The following is a 20312-nucleotide window of genomic DNA, read 5'->3' as shown; positions in this document are numbered from 1 at the left end:
ACTCCAGGCTCCAGACGTGCCTGGGGCTGTGCCTGGGTCGTGCTCGGTGGTGCTGAAACGGAAAATCACAGTGAAACCCTGGTCCAGTCCCCATAAGTGGAGAATCCCCCCCGCCCCCCAGGTACTCCCAAATGCAGAAATTTTCTTCCCTCTGGCAGCCACTATAGTGGGTCATGGATATATGGACAGAGGAGATGGTCCCATCCCCCAGGGGTACAGAGCTAAGGGGGAGCGAGGTGCTTAACTAACCAGCTAAAAAGTGAGTTTTATTGTGTTTTCATAAAGGTCACTGCTCCAAATGAAAGTCAAATGCTTCCTCTTCTTACTTTTTTAAATGATTTTTTTTAAAGATTTATGTATTTATGCATACAAGAGCTGGCATACAGGCCAGAGATGCAGTGGGTGAGAGGATTCACCAGAGACAGAGTGGGGAGCAGAACAGGCAGACTGACTGAAATACACTGCTGAGGGGAGCAGCGGGTGAGACAGGAGAGATTTGCTGCGCCATGTGGGCTGCTACCTGGCCACTGGGCACTGAAATCGTGCTGCAGAGGCTGCAGACCGCCCCACAGTGTGGTGCTCAACCCCCTGCTCCACCAGGGAGGCCCTGCAACAAAACTTTTGCTCTTAAAAGAAGTGAACAACTCATTGAGGGATTTCTTCTGTTTTTTTCCCCCTATTCATATTTTGGTGGTTTTTTCTTTTATATTGCATAGGGGTTTTTTTTATCCTTATATATTTTTTATTTTATATATTTTTTACATCATTCTTAATTTTTATACAATATGTGCTTAATCATGTCGGTAGCGTCCCCGTGGAACTCCCACCACCAGTTCACCCAAGAACCATCCCCATAGTCGTGTGTGCTCTCCCTGTGACAGGGCCCCCCAATATAGAGTGGGTTGCCTGACTGGTTCCGCACCCGCGTGCTTAAAGGGGACTCACACCGCAGACACACACACAACAAAGGTTTATTGACAGGGGAAGGGGACATGAGGGAATGAACAACTCGGGGAGAAAGAGAGGGAGATAAATTCTTAAACGCGTCCCACCCGCTCTGCCCACCTGGGTCCCAAATGACCCCCCAGACCAAACGCTGCCCGCCGGGAGCAGGAGCCGAGCCGAGACGCCTCACAGGGCTTGTGGTGGAGACAAAGCCGAGGAAAACGGCTGCTAACTCGGCCCTCGGGTCCGCCCAACCGCCCTTTGGGGATCGTGGGGGCCGTAGCTCCCCGGGTCCTGACGGCGTGGGGGGTGGGGTCCACACAGCCCGTGGGGTGGGGTGTGCTCGGGACATGCTTCCCCCCACATCCCGCCCCTGCTCTGACCCCCCCCCCCCCCCCCCGCAGAATGTGGCTGGTTTATAGTTGCTGTTGGTTTTGATTTTCACTTTCTTCCTTAAATAAACTTTACTTTCTTAAACAAAGGTTGTTTCTCTCCCTTACTTTTCTAAAACGCCTGCGAATTCCTTTCCATGGCTTCGTGGAACAAGACCCTGTGGCGCTTTAAGAGCCCGGTTAACGGCGCCTCCTACTCAGTCAGCGACGTCAGTCAGCGACCCAGGGCGGGCGCCGGCGACTTGTGGGCGGGAGGGGGAACCGCCCCGGCGCCAATCGGGGATTGGCTGCGCCTGATGGGCAGGTGAGGGGGGGCGGGGCCGGGATGCTACGATTGGCCCAGCGCCGGTGGGGAGCCGCCTCGTGTCGCCCCGCGGCGAACTCTTGACACAATCACCGCCGCGGGTGGTATTTAAACTCGCCGTCGGCGGCGTGCGCCAGACACAGACCCGGGCCAGCGCGCGTTCCAGCCGCGTCCGCCCCGCCCCGCCCGGGCCTCTCCTCCACCCGCGCCCGCTGCCCGGTGAGTCCCTCCCCGGCCTCGCGCGGGGACCCCCGGCCCTCACGGGAGCAGTCGCGGGACCCGCCCCCCTCGGCCCCGACGGCGGCGCATCGCCCCGCGGGGGTGGGGTTGGGGGGGACAGGGGAGCTGGGGTCCTCCCCGCCCGGACGCCCCTGCTGGGCTCCGAGCCCCCCGGGGACGCGGGGGAGGACGGGGTGGGCGGGGAGCAGCCCCCCGAGTCCAGCCCCGGGGGCTTCCCCCCGAAGCGCCCACCCGAGGGGGGGTCGGGAGGGCGGGGGCGCGCCGGGCGCGGGGGGCCGCCTGGACGCGGGGCTGCAGGTGGTCACTGAAGCGGGAGACTTGCTAGACTTTTGCTTTGATTTTGCTCCTCGGCGCCCGTTTGCAGCGGGTCGGGGAGAAGAACTTCTTGAGTTTTCCTGAGCCCTGTGAGTGTCCCGGGGCGCCTCGCGGAGACGGGGTGACTGGGTGTGAGTCAGGCCAACCCAAAACGGACTCAGAGAGAAATAAAAGGCTTATTTAGAAAGGGTTACCGAAGGAAGAGCGAGAGAGCGGGCGCGCGCGAAGGCGAGAGAGCGAGCTGCACATAAACTAATCAAACAAATTTATTGGCCAAATGCCCTGCGTCCTGCTAACATGTGGAAGCTCATTGCCAGGCCAGTCTGCAGAAGTCAGAAGCACCCCAAGATCGCAATCTTGCATTCTGTATCCTGCAGAGCGGCTTGTCCCGGCCCCCAGCCCATCCCTTTTCGGGGAACCTAGTTTTAGCTAACTGGACATTGCAGACAATAGGGCGAACGTGGATCCTTCCCGTTTTGTAAGATTCACAGTTGCGTTATAACTCATCTGTGATGAGGACGCGGTGCTGTCTGTGGTCACTGGTCTGACTAACCTTGGGGGAGCCCGGGTGAGAGAAAATCCTCCTCACTGAGGAGAAAAGAGTTGGAAAGACCGGGAGTGGGAGCAAATAGATGGGAAGATGCAGCAAGTGGAGGGAGGAAAGGGGTGGGGGGGGAAGGAAGTTGTGGCTGGTGGGGGAGGAGAGGAGCTCACAGATTCCGCCCCCCCCCCCATCACACCGACTGGAGAAGGGGTTTTATGGTGCTATGCAAAGGAGAGAAAGGAGAGGGGTTATTCAAAGTACATTTTGGAGGTTTGTTTTTCTCTTACCTTCTTAATTTTTTGTGCAGTGTTTGATTTCCCACCTCTGCTGTAGTCCTGGTATTTTTCCCTCCACGACAGCAGCCATGACCCCTCACCACAGTCCCAGTGCTTGTCACTCCCCATTTTTGTTTTTTTTTTTTTAAATGTCTGTTACAGTTAAAAACTTGCAAAATACTTCCTTCCACTGCTGAGCTCTTTCCAAGGTCGTCCTTAGTAATGGGAGGAAGAAGGAATAGTGTCCCTCTAGTTACTCATAAATTCTACACCAGGTGTGACTCCAGGCACAGGTAACTCTCACCAGTTGCTCTCTCACCCTCTCAGCAGGAATGGCCCTGGCATCTCACACCCTGTGTTTTCTTTTGCTGCTGCTCCTGGGACCAGCCTGGCAGACTGTGGGCTGTGAGTGTCCTGGGGTCTCCTGGGGAGGAGGGTAGAGGGAGGACCTGAGCAGAGGGACTTGGGGCAGGTCTCAGCAGGGGGCGCCTGTTCCCTTCTCTGAGAGAGAGCCAGGGTGTGGTTTGTGCAGACAGGCTCCCCGGGATATTATACCCACTTCTGGAAACTCAGCCTAAGGCACCTTCTGTCCCCTTGGGCTCACAGGAGGCAGCTCACCCTCCTGCCTGCCCAGTCCCACCTTCTCCAGGAGCCTTTCCTGAAGCCATGGACCATCATGATGTTCCTCATGTCCTGTGGTGTCTTTTCCTCCTTTCTGTGAAAGGCCTCTCAGCTAGATTTTAAGTCCCAAGAGAACAGACAGGGTCTTGTATTTTTGTGCCTCAAAACTCAGAATATGGGGCCTCCCTGGTGGCGCAAGGGATTAAATCGCAGCACTATGAAGCGATCCACTGCAAGTGCAGCATGAGGTCCATCCCTGGCCAGGGAGCTGACCCACCTGGTGCTGCAGACCTCTCCTGACTCACCTGCTGAGTGTATTTCGGTCAGTGTGCCTGTTCTGCTCCCAACTCTGTCTCTGGTAAATCCTCAAACCAACCCTCCCCACACCTGTGGCCTGTACCCCACTTCTTGTGTGCATAAATAAATAAATCTTTTTTAAAAACTCAAAATATGTCACTGAAGATAGTTATCAGCGAATCCTCCGGGGCACAGGAGGGTCCATGGTGGCTTCAGAGTATTTAGCCCCCAGAGAGTTCAGGGTGGAGCAGCACTGAGATGATGAGGGGATGGAGGGAAACGCCTCCCTCTGTAGCAGGCCCTGCCCAGGGTCCCCAGGGCCTCACCTGAGTTTTTCTCTCACAGCCACTGTGCATTCTCTTTGCCTCAACTTCACTGTCACATCTCGCTCCCCACCTGGGCAGCTCTGTGGTGAAGCCCAGGGCTCAGTGGATGGAAACCCTTTTCTTCAGTATGACTGTGAAAACAACAGGGTCACACCTCTGGGTCCCCTGGGGGACAAGGTAAAGGCCACCAAGACATGGACACACTTGACCCAGAAGATGGGAATAGTGGAGAGCCAGCTCAGAATGATCATGCCTGACATCAAACTGGAGAGAAACACGACCAGGGGTGAGTGTGGGGAGGGGCAGGGGGCTGGAGATAGGATGAGAAGGGAAGGGGCAGCCCAGCTGGGGAGGGGCTTTGTGTGAAAACCTCAACACTGTCCCTCCTTAGACACTCGTGAACCTGATGGGCAAGGAGGGGCAAGACCTGGAGAGAAGAACCCAGGCCCCTAATTGTGCAGAGACACTGACCCTCCCGCCCACCCATCCAACTACTGGGGGAGATGGGGCAGCCACAGTGACCCAGGTGTGGATGGCAGGTACCCCCACCCTGCAGGCCAAGCTGTCTTGTCAGCATGAAGCACACAGAGGCACTGGTGCATCCTGGGAGTTCAGCATCAATGGACAGCGGCCCTCCGCTTTGACACGATGAGCCGGACGTGGTCAGCCATTGATCCTGGAGCCAGAGGGGTCAGGGAGGAGTGGGAGAACAACCAGCAGCTGACAGAGTATTTCAGGAAGATCTCCAGGGAGGATTGCCCTCACTGGCTTCGGGAATTCCTACCACACTTGGAAGAAATGCTGGAGCCCACAGGTAACTGAGCAGGGCGGGAGGATGTGGGAACTGCCTATAAATCTCTGACCTGTCTTGGGGGGTGTGAGTGTGTGATTGAAGGTGTGATGGATGGATCATCTGATTTCTCAGTGGACTCCTGTCTGCAGAGTCAGAGACCCCATAGCATCCCACTTCCTCCTGCCCCATCAAGTCCCTCAGCGCTGGAGCCCTTCCCCCCTCCACCAAGGATCCATCCACCCTGCCCTGGAGGGTCCCCTAGGAGCCTGCATCTCCAGGCTTTCTCTCTTCTAGTTTAGTTTTCCTTTAACCAGCTCAAAAGTCTCTTCTCATGAAGTCTTCGCCATCTCCCCCAGACAGAATTAAACACCCCCAAACTCTGTTGACCTCAAAATGGTCAACTCCCAGTAAACAAGTCAAACTGTGAAAATCAGTGGCCACCTGCTGTCTCCCCCAGCTGAAATCTGAGCTCCACAGGGACAGGACCTAACCCCTATTGATCTTCACACCCCAGGACCTGTAGAGTGGCTGTCATATGAGTCAGGAATGTGGGGGTTACACATGCTGCCTGGGAACACAGGTGCTCAAGGGGTACATTTTCAGGTTTGACAGGGCTTTTGGTATTTTCTTTTGGTTTCTTTTAGTGTCACCAACAAAGACCCCAGAGACCGGCCAGTCCAACTGGATGATGATTTTGATCTTTGTCTTTGTCCTATTTGTCATCATTGTCATTGGCAGCATCATCGGCATCAAGGTCAAGCCCTCTAGGAGGAGATCAGGTGCTACTGGAGGTGAGCTCAGGGGCCTCTGTGTCTTGGGACCGGCACAGTCTGGTCAGGACTCAGGAGAGATGTCCCAGGTCTCCCCCAAGCCCTGTGCCCGATTTGAAACCTCCTCACAGAACCATGCACTTTCAGATTGGGGCTGGGCCCCCTCCTGCTGTTGTGGGGAGGAGGCTGGTACTAAGAGCAGGACCATTTGGTGAGGGGCAGGGCAGAGTCTCTACTCCTGCGTGGTTAGGGCCTAGGTCTCCAAGGCCTGGGGTGGGTGCTGTTTCCCTCTAAACCAGGATCCCCTCAGACCTTAGAAGAGAAAAAGTCTTTGTTCTATAACCAGAGTGTGATTTAGCGCAACAATTTTCTTACTGATGTAACATTTGCTCCATTTTTTTGGTGTTTCCTCTCTAGACCATGAGAATGTAAATGGTCAACCCCTGATGATAAAAAATGAAGTTTGAAATAGGAGCCTACAATCTCCTGCAGAGATGTTTTTACAAGACACTATGAAGTTTTATGGTTTTGAAGCTAATGAACTTTAATCTTCAGACCAGCCCTTCACTTGCAGGAGCCCCTCCTGGGCCCTTGAAGAGCCCCTTGCGTGGACTTCTGTTACTTGGTCATTTTGAAAATTGGCAGAAGTGAGACCTTTGCCTCTCACCAGACAGGACAGCTGCTGTACCTGATGTTCTTCCCACCGGACCTGACTCTGCCTCTGGGGAGCTGGAGCGGCTGCTGCTATTTATTTTATTGATTTATTTTTTTAAAGTTTATTTATTTATACAAGAACCAGGGTACAGGCCAGATGCGTGGGAGGGTGAGAGGATTCACCAGAGTCAGAGCGGAGAACAGAACAGGCAGAATGATGAAATACACTGCTGAGGGGAGCAGCGGGTGAGGTAGGAGAGGTCTGCCGCAACATGTGGGACCCTTGCTGGGCGGCCAGGATCGAACCAGCGCTGCAGAGGCTACAGACAGCTTCACAGCTCAGCGCTCAACCGCCTGCACCACCAGGGGAGGCCCTGCTATTTATTTTAGCCAGTGAAGTGAAGAGCGGTTAGGAATATATTCTTATATACTGTGTACTGAGATATTTATAATGTAGTAACAATGTGCAAATATTAATATTTATGTGTTCACAGTCCCTCTGTGTGAAGGTAGTTATCACTGTGCAGAACCCACGTCCAGGGTGCTAATAAGCCTATGAAAAGGTGCTAAGCATCGTTAGCCTCCAGGGAAATGCAGATCATACCACCCAGTGAGATGCCGCACATGCTCCGGGGTGGGTGGCACCAAAAAGACAGTACAGAACATTTGAAACTCTCTTACTGCCGGCTGTACAAGCTGTAGGACTGTGATATGAACAAGCTGTAGGACTCATATTTAGCACCCTGCAACTTAGACTAGAAGCATTGGGACTCAAATGCTTTGTTAAAAAGCTATCAAACGTTTAAACTATGCTTCACTTCTGTATCATACATAATATGGAACAAACTTTTTTCCTACACATTAGCAGAGAGTTGTATTCCTTCCTAAGCGTGGGTCAGCTTCCAACATGTCATCCCTGTGCTTTCACTGTCAGGAAATGTATCTGAGATATTGAGTGACAAGAAAGAAAAGGCAGGCAGTGCCCAGTGCAGGGTGAATGTGGAGAGAGTGAACCCCTGGATGGCGGGGAAAGACAATGGAGATGGGGTCAGTGAGGAGGGTGACTGTGTGAGGTGAGGGCTGTGTGCTGGGCATGACTTGTTTCTCGATGATGCTGGAGATTCCAGAGTGAAATGTGGACAGTCAGGGATGAGGAGCAGGTATTGTCAGATCATGTGGAGTTTCCATTTCTAATTCTGAAGCAATTTCCACCCCAGGAAGGGGATGTTTTTAAAAAAACATCTCTTCCAGGCTTTCCTCAGGGATCTGTTCTAAATCCAGCTCCAAACGTTCTAAAGTAGATTGTGGGGTTGAAATGGTCAACGTGTTTGGCATATTTATGGCAGATTTTCGTACAGGAAGTCTACAGACCACCTGCTGGAAAGTCCTAGGGTCTTTTTTGGAAACAGTTTGCCTGGTTGCGATGCTGGCTCTAGGGCTTTTATGAAACATATTTATTGACATGTAATTTGAATGACACCAGCGACAGGGCACCTGAGTGAGCTGAAGCTCTTTAAACATAAAGGCTATTTTTTGGAACTTTTGAAGATTTAAAAGCCTACATCCTAATTCAATGTTTGTTGTAATACTTGGAAGGATATTTTAAATTTTGATATTGAAATTTTTAGTCCTAAGACATGTTAAAATTTTTTAAAACAAAGTTTAAGATTATTGTTTTTGACAAAACTTTATCCTTTGTATATTTTTCTTCAATAAAAAAAAGTAAACAAAAGCAAAATATTTAGTTACCTGTAAATCATGTATGTGTGGTGGGCTGTGATTTCTAGTCAGTCGTTCTGTAAATTTCCGACTATGTGAGAGTGAGGAAATCTAATGCACACATTATTATCATTACATACAAGTAGACTATAAATATTAAATCTAGCAATTAAACAATTGCAAGAATTATGCCTTATAGATAATTAAGCAAGTGTGTCCATTTCTGTTTCGGAGTTTGCCTTTTTTTTTTTTTTTTTTTTGCATGTATTTATTTATTTATTTGTTTGTTTGTTCATTTACACAAGCACTGGGTACAGTCAGAAGCGCGGGAGGGTGAGAGAATTCACCAGAGCCAGAGCGGGGAGCAGAGCAGGCAGAAGGACCGAAGTACACTGCTGAGGGGAGCAGCGGGCGGCAGGAGAGGTCTGCGCGCCATGTGGGACCCTCCTCTGGTGGCCGGGGAGCAGCCGGGGATCGAACCTGTGCCGCAGAGGCTGCGGGCAGCTTCGCAACCCAGCGTTCAACCGCTGCGCCACTGGGGAGGCCATGGAGTTTGCCTTTTGAACACTGTACCCAGATCTGCACGAGAGCTAAGGCTCCCCGTGGCCGCCGCTCCCCTGAGCCTTCACCTCTCTCAGGGCTCGCACATGACCCACCACTTAGGTCTGAACCATTTTCATGTCCTTGTTTCTTTTTTCTTTTGAATTGTTTCTATTATTTTGAATTTTTTTTTTTAAGATTTTGCTTATTTATTTTTGTGTGGAAGAACCGGGGTGTAGGCCAGAGGTGCGTGGGTGGGGTTGAGAGGATTCACCAGAGACAGAGTGGGAAGCAGAACAGCCAGGTATACTGAACACACTTCTAAGGAGAGAAGCAGATGAGACAGGAGAGGTCTGCTGCGCCATATGTGGGTTAGCTCCCTGGCCTAGGATGGAACTCAGGCCCTCTCAGTGATAGTACTGAGACTCAACCCCTAGGCCACCAGGGAGGCCCCTTGAATTATTTTCTTATTATGTTTCCCACGGTATAACAAGTAGCATCTTAGCCTCGTTAAAAAACAGAAGTCACTTGAGTATTTAGAAATCTAATTGGCTCTATTAAGTGACTCATTAGTCGAGCAGCACCCACCTAGCAAGCAGAAAGTCTCCCAGAGAGGTTGCACAAATGGATGGTTTTTCTAGTCAGAGATAAGGTGGGACAATATTATCAATAAAGAAAAAGAAAGATTATCTCAGGCAAAGCCACCTTCCTCAAGTGGAGACAGGGGTCTCTTATCATGCAGATGACCTCACCATGCTTAGTTTAAAATTCCATTTTGGGGGGAGGCAGAGAGGCTGCGTGGGGACCTCTTCTTTTGACTTGTGGGGGCCGAGGTGTGACAGCTGCCAGGTAGTGTCACTGGGTTTGCACAGTTTGTACCTGCTAAGCAGGCAGCACCCATGCCCAGCATGACTGAGCTGGGTTTAGCTCCTCAGAGGGTTTGCCCAGAGACAGTAGGACAGTAGGAAACTATTCCCCTCAAGTCCCAAACCAGGCCTGAACCAAAGAGCAAACTTCTGGTCACATTATTGCACCCCAGGGTCCATGGTGGCTTCACAATACCTGACTAAGACCCAGACAGTCCAAGCTGAGACACTAGAGGGGCTGGAGTGAGACTCCCCCCCCCACAGCAGGCCCTGCCCAGGGGTCCGCAGGACTTCACCTGAGTTTTTCTCAAAGATGCTCACTCTTTTTTGCCTCAGTCTCACTGTCAACTCTCAGTCCAGACCCAGAGAAGCCCTGGGGTGAAGCCCAGGGCTCAGTGGATGGAAATCCTTTCCTTTCCTTCAATATGACTGTGACAACCACAGGGCCACGCCTCTGGGTCCCCTGGGGGAGAAGGTAATCGCCACCAAGTCATGGACAGACTTGACCCAGACAATGGGAGAAGTGGGAAGAGAGCTCAGGATGATCCTGTCTGACAACAAACTGGAGAAAAATGTAACCAGGGATGATTGTGGGAAGGGCTGAGGAGGAGGCCCCTGTCTCCAGTGTGAGGAGCAGCCCAGGTGGGGAGGGGCTTCGTGTGAAAACCTGAACATTGTCCCACCTTAGAGATACATGAACGTGATGGGCAAAAGGGGGCAAGATCTGGAGAATGAACCCAGCCCCTAACTGTTCAGAGACATTGACTCCCGTACTGGGGGAGATGGTGGACACTCTACCCCCTGGATTGGAACCATCTTAAAGACAAACATAGAAAATTCAAATTGCTTTGCAAAGTCCTGGTTCTGTTTGACCTCAGAGAGGAGACCTGGTCCTAGGAAAGATAAAAGATATCGTCTACCTGGGGCGAGAGTAGGATAGGAGAAGAGACAGATTAAGATCTTATTTTGAAGTTTGTTCTTAGACTCTTATCAGAAATTTGACAAGGAATATCATTTACAGAAACCTACTATGTAGTTTGTGATAATAAATTGACCATTTTAAATAAGAAACTTAGATTTTTAATGAAACCTGTCCCTTTTAATGGCCAATAAGAAGTTTAGAAAATTTCCAACCAACTGGCAAGCTTCCTTTACAGCTGACTAGAAAGCCCAAAGTCATTTTGAGAAAACCAACTGAGCCTGATCCCAGAAGTCCCGAGTGTGATCCGAAGAGGCCAGTGAATTCAGAGGAAGAAAAGGCCTCCTTCAAGTGGAGAACACTCTCTTCAGCTTCCTTGACATCCCATTTTCACAGTGACTGGGAGACACTGAATGAGCTGTCTGACTAAACACATAAGAATAAGAAAAAAAAAACAAACTTTTAAATAACCAAGACCCAATTCCAGATATTTGCTTGCATTCCTTACACAGGCACAACATCAGATTCACAAAGTTATTGGCACAAAGTGAGGACCGAGTAAGGGAAGGAGAAGCCCCAGTCCAGGCCCACTGCTCTGATGGGGACAACCCAGCCCTTCCAGCACCTGCCAGGGTCCACCGAGTCAGGTTTGTCCTAGGTTGCCCACAGTCAAAGCGCCTGAGCTTACCCCGGATGTCAGGGGGAGACTGTAGAAGAGGATCATCACAAGGAACTCAGGCCTGGGCCAGCCAGTGGAGCGCTGCCTGGCTTTAGGGTTAGGAAAGCACCTGTCTGTCCCCCACTGTCAGCTGCTCCTGGGCTCCTGCAGGGAAACAGTGACAGGAGCTGCTTCTCAGACATGGGTTGGCAGCTACAGGTCCCCAACTCAGTTAATACTGTCCCCAAGGGCCTTTCAGATAAGACAAATATGGCACCTCTCACCATTTTAACCATATCCCTGGCTTCCAATAACAAACAGGAAACTCCGAATACCAGATACTAGCGAAAATACCCACTGTTTCCCAATTCCCACTCCCCTGCTTGACACACCACAGAAGCTCTAAATTGAGGGAGACTCATAGACTTCCTCCCAAACTGAGGGGAACTGGACTCCCTCCCCGACAGGGACTCCAATTCCTCCCAAATGTGTGCAGGCGAGGGGCTTGGCGGGTGTGCACCCCAGGGAGCTGATACCAAATGCCAGGGACCACGGTTCTCCCCCCGGGTTCCATCTCCTCCAAGGCCAATCCAGGGGGCAGAGAAGAGCTGGGCCTCTCCTGAGGAGGACTTGGCATGTTCCCTGGAGGAGAAGCCTCATAGCTGCTGGGACTCTGCCTCCCCCTGGAGAGTGGTGCTCCCTCTGAGCATGGGGTTCAGACAGCCACCCGGGATGCCCAGGGGACAGGGTGGCCTGGAGCACTGCCACTGTAGCGGGCAACTGCTCCATCCCCCGGAAGTCAGAGTTGGGGGTGGCAGAGCCCAAGTGGCATCCAGCTCCTGGCTCTGGCCTGTCCCATTGGTCCTGACGCCGGCCTCAGTTTCCCTCAGGCGATGAAAGGAATACGAGTTTGAGGAAAAGGAAAGTGGTTGAATTGGTGGACAAACCAGGACGGCAGCTGACTCATGTCTGACAGACCCCGTCCTGCTCTGGGGCAGAGGGCAGGGGTCTTGATGCAAAGGGGAGGGGGACGGGGTCGGGGAGACAAGGGGGAGCTCCAGGCTGCTTTTCTCAACTCTTTGGAAGTGGAAAAGACAAACTTGTCAAATGAGGGGGGAATTGCGAGAGATACGGGAGACCAACTGGTTCATTCCTACCTGACGACCAGTCACTTGTAGCTGCATCAGATGTGCTCCCACAGCTCAGACCCAAACCTCACATTCATAATAAAATGCTTCTTTAGTTACATGTTTCCTCCTTTATTTATTTAGATTTATTTCTTTATGCATACAAGAACTGGGGTACAGGCCAGAGGTGCGGGGGTGCGAGACAAGTCACCAGAGACAGCGTGGGGAGCAGAACTGGCGGATGGACTGAAATCCATGGCTGAGGGGGGCAGCGGGGAGACCGGGGAGGTCTGCTGTGCCCTATGGGCTGCTCCTGGCCGGCAGGGATGGGACTCGTCCTGCAGGGGCTGGCCAGGGCTGGAGAGCGCCGTCTGCACCCCCTCCCAGTCCCCCGGGAGGCCAATGAACATGACCTGAAATGGTCCCCAGTTCTCATGGTGAAGCTGAGCACAACCTGAGCTGTATGAGAGGTGGCGCCGCCATTAGGATCATGATGGAAAGAAGCACCTCAGGGCGGCGTCCTCCTGTCCCCCCTGGATGGTGCGGGGGCTCCTGACCAGCTCTCTCCCTCCGCGGGGAGCAGCCGCCTGTCCGTGCCCGTCCCGCCCCCGGCCAGGGCTTCTCTGCCCGACCGCCCCCAGCTGAAGCAGGGCCGCTCAAGGCCCCACCTGGCTTAGACCCTGAGATGCCAGGGAAGGCTCCAAGCAGAGCAAGGGCGCAAGAACCCGGCCCGGCCTCCCCGGATCTCCAGCTGCTGCATTACCAGGACTTGCTGAAAGCTCTTAGCACCCCCGGCCCTGGCCAATGCTCGCCAGGGGGTAGAGGGTTCCCTCTACCCTCCGCTCACACACACCCAGGAGCAACTTGTGCCCCTAGAAGACGCCTTAGGCAGAGGGGCTGAGGTCACTTGTCAGGGAAGACACCCCCCCTTAGCCACAGCAGACGGGCGACCGCGCCCACTGCCAGCAAATGAAATAGGCCCACACAGTCACCCCACAAGGCGCGAGCCGCGGGCAAGCCGCATCCGTGATGGGGAAAAGCCCGCACCTGACTGAGCAAACCTGTGTAGCCTCCAGGTACTGCCACACGCCCCGCCCACCCCACAGGGCAGACACCAGCAGACACAAAAAGTGACGACGCCAGAAGCGTCGGTAGGGGGCGCCAGAAACTCCAAGGCAAAGCCCGGACGACGGGGTCCCTCTACCGCCTGGGCCCTCCACCCACTGGACCTTCTACCACAGTGACACCAGGTGTTTGTGTGGACGGCAGGTGCCTCACCCTGCAGGCCAAGCTGTCTTGTCAGGGTGAAGCACACAGAGGCACTGGTGCATCCCGGGAGCTCGGCATCAATGGACAGAGGACCCTCCTCCTTGGCAGCATGAAAAGAAACAGGATAGTCATTAATTCTGGGGTGATGTGCTGCCTGGGTGAAGCAGTTTTGAGAGCGCTTTTGGTGTATTATTACACCTCCCACACCTCTGACCTGTACCCCAGCTTTTGTATGCATACATAAATAAATCTTTTAAAATAAAAATGAATTTTAAAAATTAGAAAAAAATTCTATATCCCACGGTGAACTTTTGTTAAATAAATTATTGGCAAAACTAACCTCATTCTCTAGAGTAACAATGTTGCTCCCCTTCCAAACGGGCCTGGCGGGCGCTAAGGCTCCCTGTCCCGGGGTGTGAGCCCTGTCCCGAGCCCGAGCTCCGCGGTTCAGCACCTCGGCCAGCGCCACACCGGGCGCCGGCTCTCCCGCCACTTTTCGCAGCGCGGAGGGCGGAGCCGGGTCGCGCAACGCGGGGCGGGGCGGGGCGGGGCGGGGCGGGCGGGCCCCGGTCGCTGTTCCTGGTGCTGAATCTCGCGGCCCCTCCTGGTACCCGCGGCGGCGCCCCTGGCCCCGGGGGCAGCGCAGCGGCCGCGCAGCCGCGGGAAGGGCCCGGGAGCGGCGCCCGCTGCCCGCTATGCCCGCCGCGGCCGAGGCTCTCGCCGGCGCCCGCGAGCCCGCGGCCCCCAGGGCGCAGTCGGGCCCCGAGGAGGCCGCGCTCTGAGGCCGGGCCTAGCGCCTGGGCCTCTCGCAGGAGGAGCCCCGGCCCGCGCTCGCCTCCGCGGGCCCCGCCCCGCCTCCGCGCGCCTCCTGCGGCCGCCGCCATGGCGCCCGCGGCCCCGGAGAGCCCCCCGCGGCTTCGGGCGCTGCGCGGGCTGCTGCTGCTCTGTCTGTGGCTCCCGAGCGGCCGCGCGGCCGGGCCGCCCCCGGCTCCGCTGTCCGAGCTGCACGCGCAGCTCTCGGGCGTGGAGCAGCTGCTGGAGGATTTCCGCCGCCAGCTGCAGCAGGAGCGGCCCCAGGAGGAGCTGGAGCTGGAGCTGCGCGCCGGCGGCGGCCCCCGGGAGGGCTGCCCGAGCCCGGGCGGCGGCGGCTACAGCGCCCTGCTGGACGCCATCATCCGCACCAAGGACTCCATCGCCGCGGGGGCCAGCTTCCTGAGCGCGCCGGCGGCCGTGCGGGACTGGCGGCAGTGCCTGGCGGCCTGCTGCTCCGACCCGCGCTGCTCCGTGGCGGTGGTGGAGCGGCCCTGGCGGCCCGCGCCCCCGGCCGCGGAGCTGGGCTGCTACCTCTTCAACTGCACCTCGCACGGCCGCAGCGTCTGCAAGTTCGCCCTGCACCGCGGCTACAGCACCTACAGCCTCAGCCGCGCCCCGGAAGGCGGTCTGCAAGGCCTGGAAGCCGGCGCCCCGGCCACCGCCCAGGCCTCCTCTCGGCTGGGTAAGCACCCCACTGAGGGAGGTGGGGCCAGGCCGCTTGGGTGCTGCCTACCTTTCACCTCTTGGGTGGCGTAGGCAAGACCGCTGGGCTTTCTTTAGCCCAGTTAGAAATGAAACACCCTCGTTTGCAGTTATCCCAGCTGCAGGCTTCCAGAAGAGTGACTTTGATTTTTCCAGTCTTTGGGGTGGTTTCTGAAAAAATCCCAGCACCGTGGGCTGCTGCAGGAATTTTCCTAGATATTTTTCTAGTAGCTGGTCTGAGAGTATTCACAATTTAGAAGAGAAAAGCTCAGAGATAAGAAAAGATTTGTTTTAGTTTCAGAGGTTTTATAAGGCATGGTTTGTGTCAAGTAATTCCAAGAGTAAAATTTAATTAGGTGCCAGATTGCTCATAACACACCCTATTCATTTCCTTTTCTTTTTTTTTTAAATTTATTTATTTATGCATACAAGAGCTGGGGCCAGAGAGGCGGGGAGTGAGAGGATTCACCAGAGACATCGTGGGGAGCAGAACAGTCAGATCTACTGAAATACACTGCTGAGGGGAGCAGCAGGCGAGACAGGAGAGGTCTGCTGTGCCATGTGGGTAGCTCCCTGGCTGGTGATTGAACTTGGGCTGCAGAGGCTGCTAATTGCTTCACAGAGCTGTGCTTAACCCCTTGAGACACCAGGGTAAAATTATGCTTTTTACTTAATGGTTTTACTTTCTTTTTTTTTTTTAATATTTATTTATTTATTTATTTATTTATTTATTTATTTATTTATACAAGCACTGGGTACAGTCAGAAGCGCGGGAGGGTGAGAGAATTCACCAGAGCCAGAGGGGAGAGCAGAGCAGGCAGAGTGATGAAATACTCTGCTGAGGAGAGCAGCAGGCGGCAGGAGAGGTCTGCACGCCATGTGGGACCCTCGCCTGGTGGCCAGGGATTGAACCGGCCCTAAAGAGGCTGCGGGCAGCTTCGCAACCCAGCGCTCAACCACTGCGCCACCAGGGAGGCCCAATGATTTTACTTTCTACAAATTCTCAGAGAGAAAATCAAGATATTACAGGATGCAGATAAAATTATTGATAGCAACTGGAGGCTCAGGTCATGGAGGAAATTGAAATCTTGATTGGGTTGGCTTGTGGTTGATTTGGTGTGTTTGATTTCCTTCTGTTAATGTTTGTTTTATAATAACACAAGGGTGATACTATAGCAAGATTAGAGAGGGAAATCTCAGCCACTTTGGAAATCTGGGGTCTTCATGACCTTTCACTTCAGAGAATTTGTGTCCACAGGCCCAGAATCCCCTACCTACCTGAGCCTCCCTATCTCCTCTAAAGAGGAGGCTCAGAATTCTTAGGGGGGAGGCAGACACTAAAGTTCACCTAGAAGGCCCTAATCAACTTGGAGGGAGACACTAGGAAGAACCCCAAATTTTTTTTCCCTTAAGGAGGAGCAAAGGGATCCCCACCAGCATCCCAGACCTCCCCATGACTATTACACACATACCCTTTCTCTGTCCAAATGTGGACCCAAAAGGCCTAGCAGCAAAGAAACAACATCCCTGTTCCTTGTTCTCACTACATAGCTGCAGGAATCTGCCATCACAAGGGGAAATTTCCTGAAAGCCAGGGAGGCCAAAGGAAAATAAACATGGAATGAACATGCTGCTGGGGAAAAATGATATTTTTCTAGTAAAATTGTGAGCCATTTTTTCTTCTACTTCCTTCTTTACTCTTTCCTAGCGGAGGGTTTTGTTTAGGGATTCGATTTTGTAGCTGTTTAGGAGTCAAATACTTGGAGAGCACTGTCCTGCTCACACTTCCTGGGACCCCAGCAGCTTGGGAACGTGGAGGGAAGGATGCAGCTCAGTCCTGGAGGTGCCCTCATTCTGCTCGCGGAATGAGGGAGAGTTACTCTACATTAATACCCTGTTCCCCCAGCCAGATGCTTCACCTATGGAAGCTCTTTATGCTTCTGAAACTACTTGGTTTGTCCTTCTGATTTGTTTGTTTTTCTGATTCCCATGTGTGAAATGGCGATATGGCTTAGAAGATCTGCAGAGAATGTGTTATGGGTCCATTTGAGGGGAAAGAAAAGATCATGGTGAAGGGCCAGGTTGGAGGAGATAGAACAAATTTGTACTGGAACCTGTCATCTTATTGGTGGCTGAAGTTTATTGAATTTGGTGCTGGGCACTGTTGCAAGCACCTTAGACACATGAGCTCACTCTGTCCTCATCACACCCAAGATGTAGTTCAGTTCTAATCCCCAGTGTACCGGAAGGCTGGGTGAGAGAAAGTAACTTGCCTAAGGGTTTCAACCTGTGAGTTGTGTGGGTTGTGCAACTGTGTCATGTGGGTTATGCAGCTGTGTCATGTGGGTGTGGAGCTGAGCTGTGCGGGTTGTGGAGTTGTGTTGTGTGAGTCTGGGAAATCAGACCCTCTTTTCCTGTGTACCTCTGCAAGCCTCATACAGACACAGATTCTCTCCCTCCCTCTCCCTCCCTCTCCAAATGCAAAGGAAAGAGCTGACCTTCCAGTTCAAAGTTAATCCCTCACCAGTGTCTGACCAATCACCTCCAGAGATCTTTCTCAAAATTTAAGCCCCTCCATTTTGTACTGTAGAGAAACATCACAAAAGAGAGGCAATTATATTTAATAAATAATATTGAGAAAACTATTTGGGAATGTTGGGGGAAATACACTAGACCTGTAACTCTGGCCACACTCAAATAATTTCCAAATTGAATTAAGTATTTTTTTAAAGTAAGACACAAGTTACTCCATACATAAGACTTGAAGAAAATAAACTTGCTGTTATCAATCTGGAGAGAAGATAACTTTATCTAATATATTAAAGAGGTCACAAAGAAAAAGCATAGGGCCTCCCCAGTGGTGCAGCGGTTGAGCGCTGGGTTGCGAAGCAGCCCGCAGCCTCTGCAGCACTGGTTCGATCCCCGGCTGCTCCCCGGTCATCGGAGGAGGGGCCCACATGGCACACAGACCTCTCCTGCCGCCCGCTGCTCCCCTCAGCAGTGTACTTTGGTCCTTCTGCCTGCTCTGCTCCCTGCTCTGGCTCCGGTGAATTCTCTCGCCCTCCCGCGCTTCTGACTGTACCCAGTGCTTGTATAAATGAATAAACAAATCTTTAAAAAAAAAAAGAAAAGAAAAAGCATAGATCATATTCATGTTTTTTGGTTTTTTTTTTATATTTAAAAAAGCAGGTTTCAGGCCTCCCCAGTGGCACAGCGGTTGAGCGCTGGGCTGTGAAGCTGCCCGCAGCCTCTGCAGCACCGGTTCGATGCCCGGCCAGCCGGCCAGGGAGGGTTCCACATGGTGCGCAGATCTCCCCTGCCGCGCCCGCTGCTCCCTTCAGCAGTGTATTTCGTCAGTCTGCCTGTTCTGTTCCCCGCTCTGTCTCTGGTGAATTCGCTCACCCTCCCGCACTTCTGACTGTACCCAGTGCTTGTAAAAATAAATAAATCTTTAAAAAAAAAAAGCAGGTTTATTAGGGAAAGGGACAGAAGAATAAAGGACACAAGTGGGCATAGACACAAGTGGGCAGAAAGAACTGCCCAAGAAACTTCTTTATGTCAAGAAACAAAGGGAATTGTAAATGAGTTGAAAAATATGACTAAAATTGGTCATGTTAATAGAAAGAGCTCATGTCAATCAGTAAGAAAAACAAAAAATAAATGAGCAAAGAATATTAACAGTTTCCAGAAGAAGAGATAGAATTGATAAACATGGGGGAAATGTTCAACCTTAGAATTATTCACAGAAAGGCAAATGAATTGACAAAAATAAGTTTACAAATACTGGCATGCATATGGAAAACTTAATATAATCTTATTGGTCCTGGAAGTGTAAATTGGTACCATCTTTTGGAAATCAAACAGGATATATGGAGCAAAGATCATTAAAAAGTCATTCATTCTTCTGGAATAGCTGTTAGGAAAATGTTTATACTAAAGAGAAAGTATGAACAAAAAAATGCTTAGCACAGCATTGCTTATAGTGGTGAAAAAAACTGGCAGCAAGGTAAGTGCCCTATAATAGAGGTTATTTTACATTAACATGAGGAAAAAAAATAAATTAATTAACATGACGTTAAATTAAATGGCAATTGTGAAGTTTATGTAATAATATGGGCACTGCTAGGGTATATGAATAAATACAACAAATGGAATGTATTAATAAGTTGGTAAATTAAATTAGGGATGTAAATTTATATTTATTGTAACAAGAATACACCTCCCTGCCTCAAGGCACAGTGGGAAGGAAAGAGCCTTTCCGGAAGGAAGATCTGGGGCTGACAAATATATCACTTGTGTGACCTTAGGCAACTAAGTTACCATCTCTGATCACAGTTTTCTCAAAGCATGATGCAGATGATAATACCTACCTTGGAGGCCTTTGAAAGGTAAGTGAAATTATGCTTCAGAAGCACTTAGCATAGTGCTTGGCACACAGAAATCATTATTAGCGCAGCAGTAGCATTGGAGAAGGGCTAACACAATATATACCCAAAATGCTGACTCTCATATTGTGATTATAAGTAATTTTTTATTTTTTTTTAAGATTTATTTATCTATGCATACAAGAACTGGGGCAAAGGCCAGAGATGCCGGGGGTGAGAGGATTCACCAGAGACAGAGTGGGGAACAGAACAGGCAGACTGACTGAAATGCACTGCTGAGGGGAGCAGCGGGTGAGTCAGGAGAGGTCTGCTGCGCCATGTGGGTTGCTCCTTGGCCAGCTGGGGAATCAAATTTGTGCTTCAGAGACTGTAGATTGCTTCACAGTGTGGTGCTTAACCCCTTGTGCCACCAGGGAGAAAACTTACAATCTTATTGGTCCTGGAAGTGTAAATTGGTACCATCTTTTGGAAATCAAACAGGATATATGTAGCTAACAATAGTCATTCATTCTTCTGGAATAGCTATTAGTAAAATGTTTATACTAAAGAGAAAGTATGAACAGAAAAATGCTTATCACAGCATTGTTTATAGCGGTGAAAAAAAACTGGCCTTCCTATGAGTAATTTTTTCTAAAAAGTGTTGCTATCAAAAGCCACAACCAAACCACCATGTTACAGAACCACAATGGGTTTGACTGTCACATGACCCCACCTCTGTATCCTGTCCTCTGGGGCCCTCTGACCTCCAGCCACCCCCATGTGGTTTGTGTCCTGGCAGTACAGACCCAGATCCCAGAACTTCTTCCTTGTCTTTAAGGCTCTGTTCACAGCAGTGTGT

General features: G+C 51.6%; 2 protein-coding genes across 2 annotated transcripts in view; both read left to right on the top strand.

Moving 5' to 3' along the window:
* The first annotated feature begins 1833 nt into the window (after nucleotides 1–1833).
* LOC119252972 (retinoic acid early transcript 1E-like) lies at nucleotides 1834–8068 on the top strand. The gene is made up of 5 exons (XM_037520564.2): nucleotides 1834–1860; nucleotides 3346–3420; nucleotides 4279–4545; nucleotides 5697–5843; nucleotides 6240–8068. The coding sequence occupies exons 2-5, from the start codon at nucleotides 3348–3350 to the stop codon at nucleotides 6287–6289; spliced, it is 537 nt and encodes a 178-aa protein (XP_037376461.1). The 5' UTR covers nucleotides 1834–1860; nucleotides 3346–3347; the 3' UTR covers nucleotides 6290–8068.
* A 6388-nt stretch (nucleotides 8069–14456) lies between these two features.
* Nucleotides 14457–20312, top strand: part of LRP11 (LDL receptor related protein 11) — a 30559-nt gene continuing 24703 nt past the window's right edge. The window contains exon 1 of the mRNA XM_037518789.2: nucleotides 14457–15069. Within this exon, the coding sequence (XP_037374686.1) occupies nucleotides 14457–15069 (613 nt within the window). The remainder of the gene's footprint in view (nucleotides 15070–20312) is intronic.

This window comes from Talpa occidentalis, unplaced genomic scaffold (genome assembly GCF_014898055.3).
Source record: "Talpa occidentalis isolate TD23 unplaced genomic scaffold, MPIMG_talOcc4v2.1 talOcc4.2, whole genome shotgun sequence".
NCBI classification, from domain to species: Eukaryota; Metazoa; Chordata; class Mammalia; order Eulipotyphla; family Talpidae; genus Talpa; species Talpa occidentalis.
This window is presented reverse-complemented; position numbering and strand designations above follow the sequence as displayed.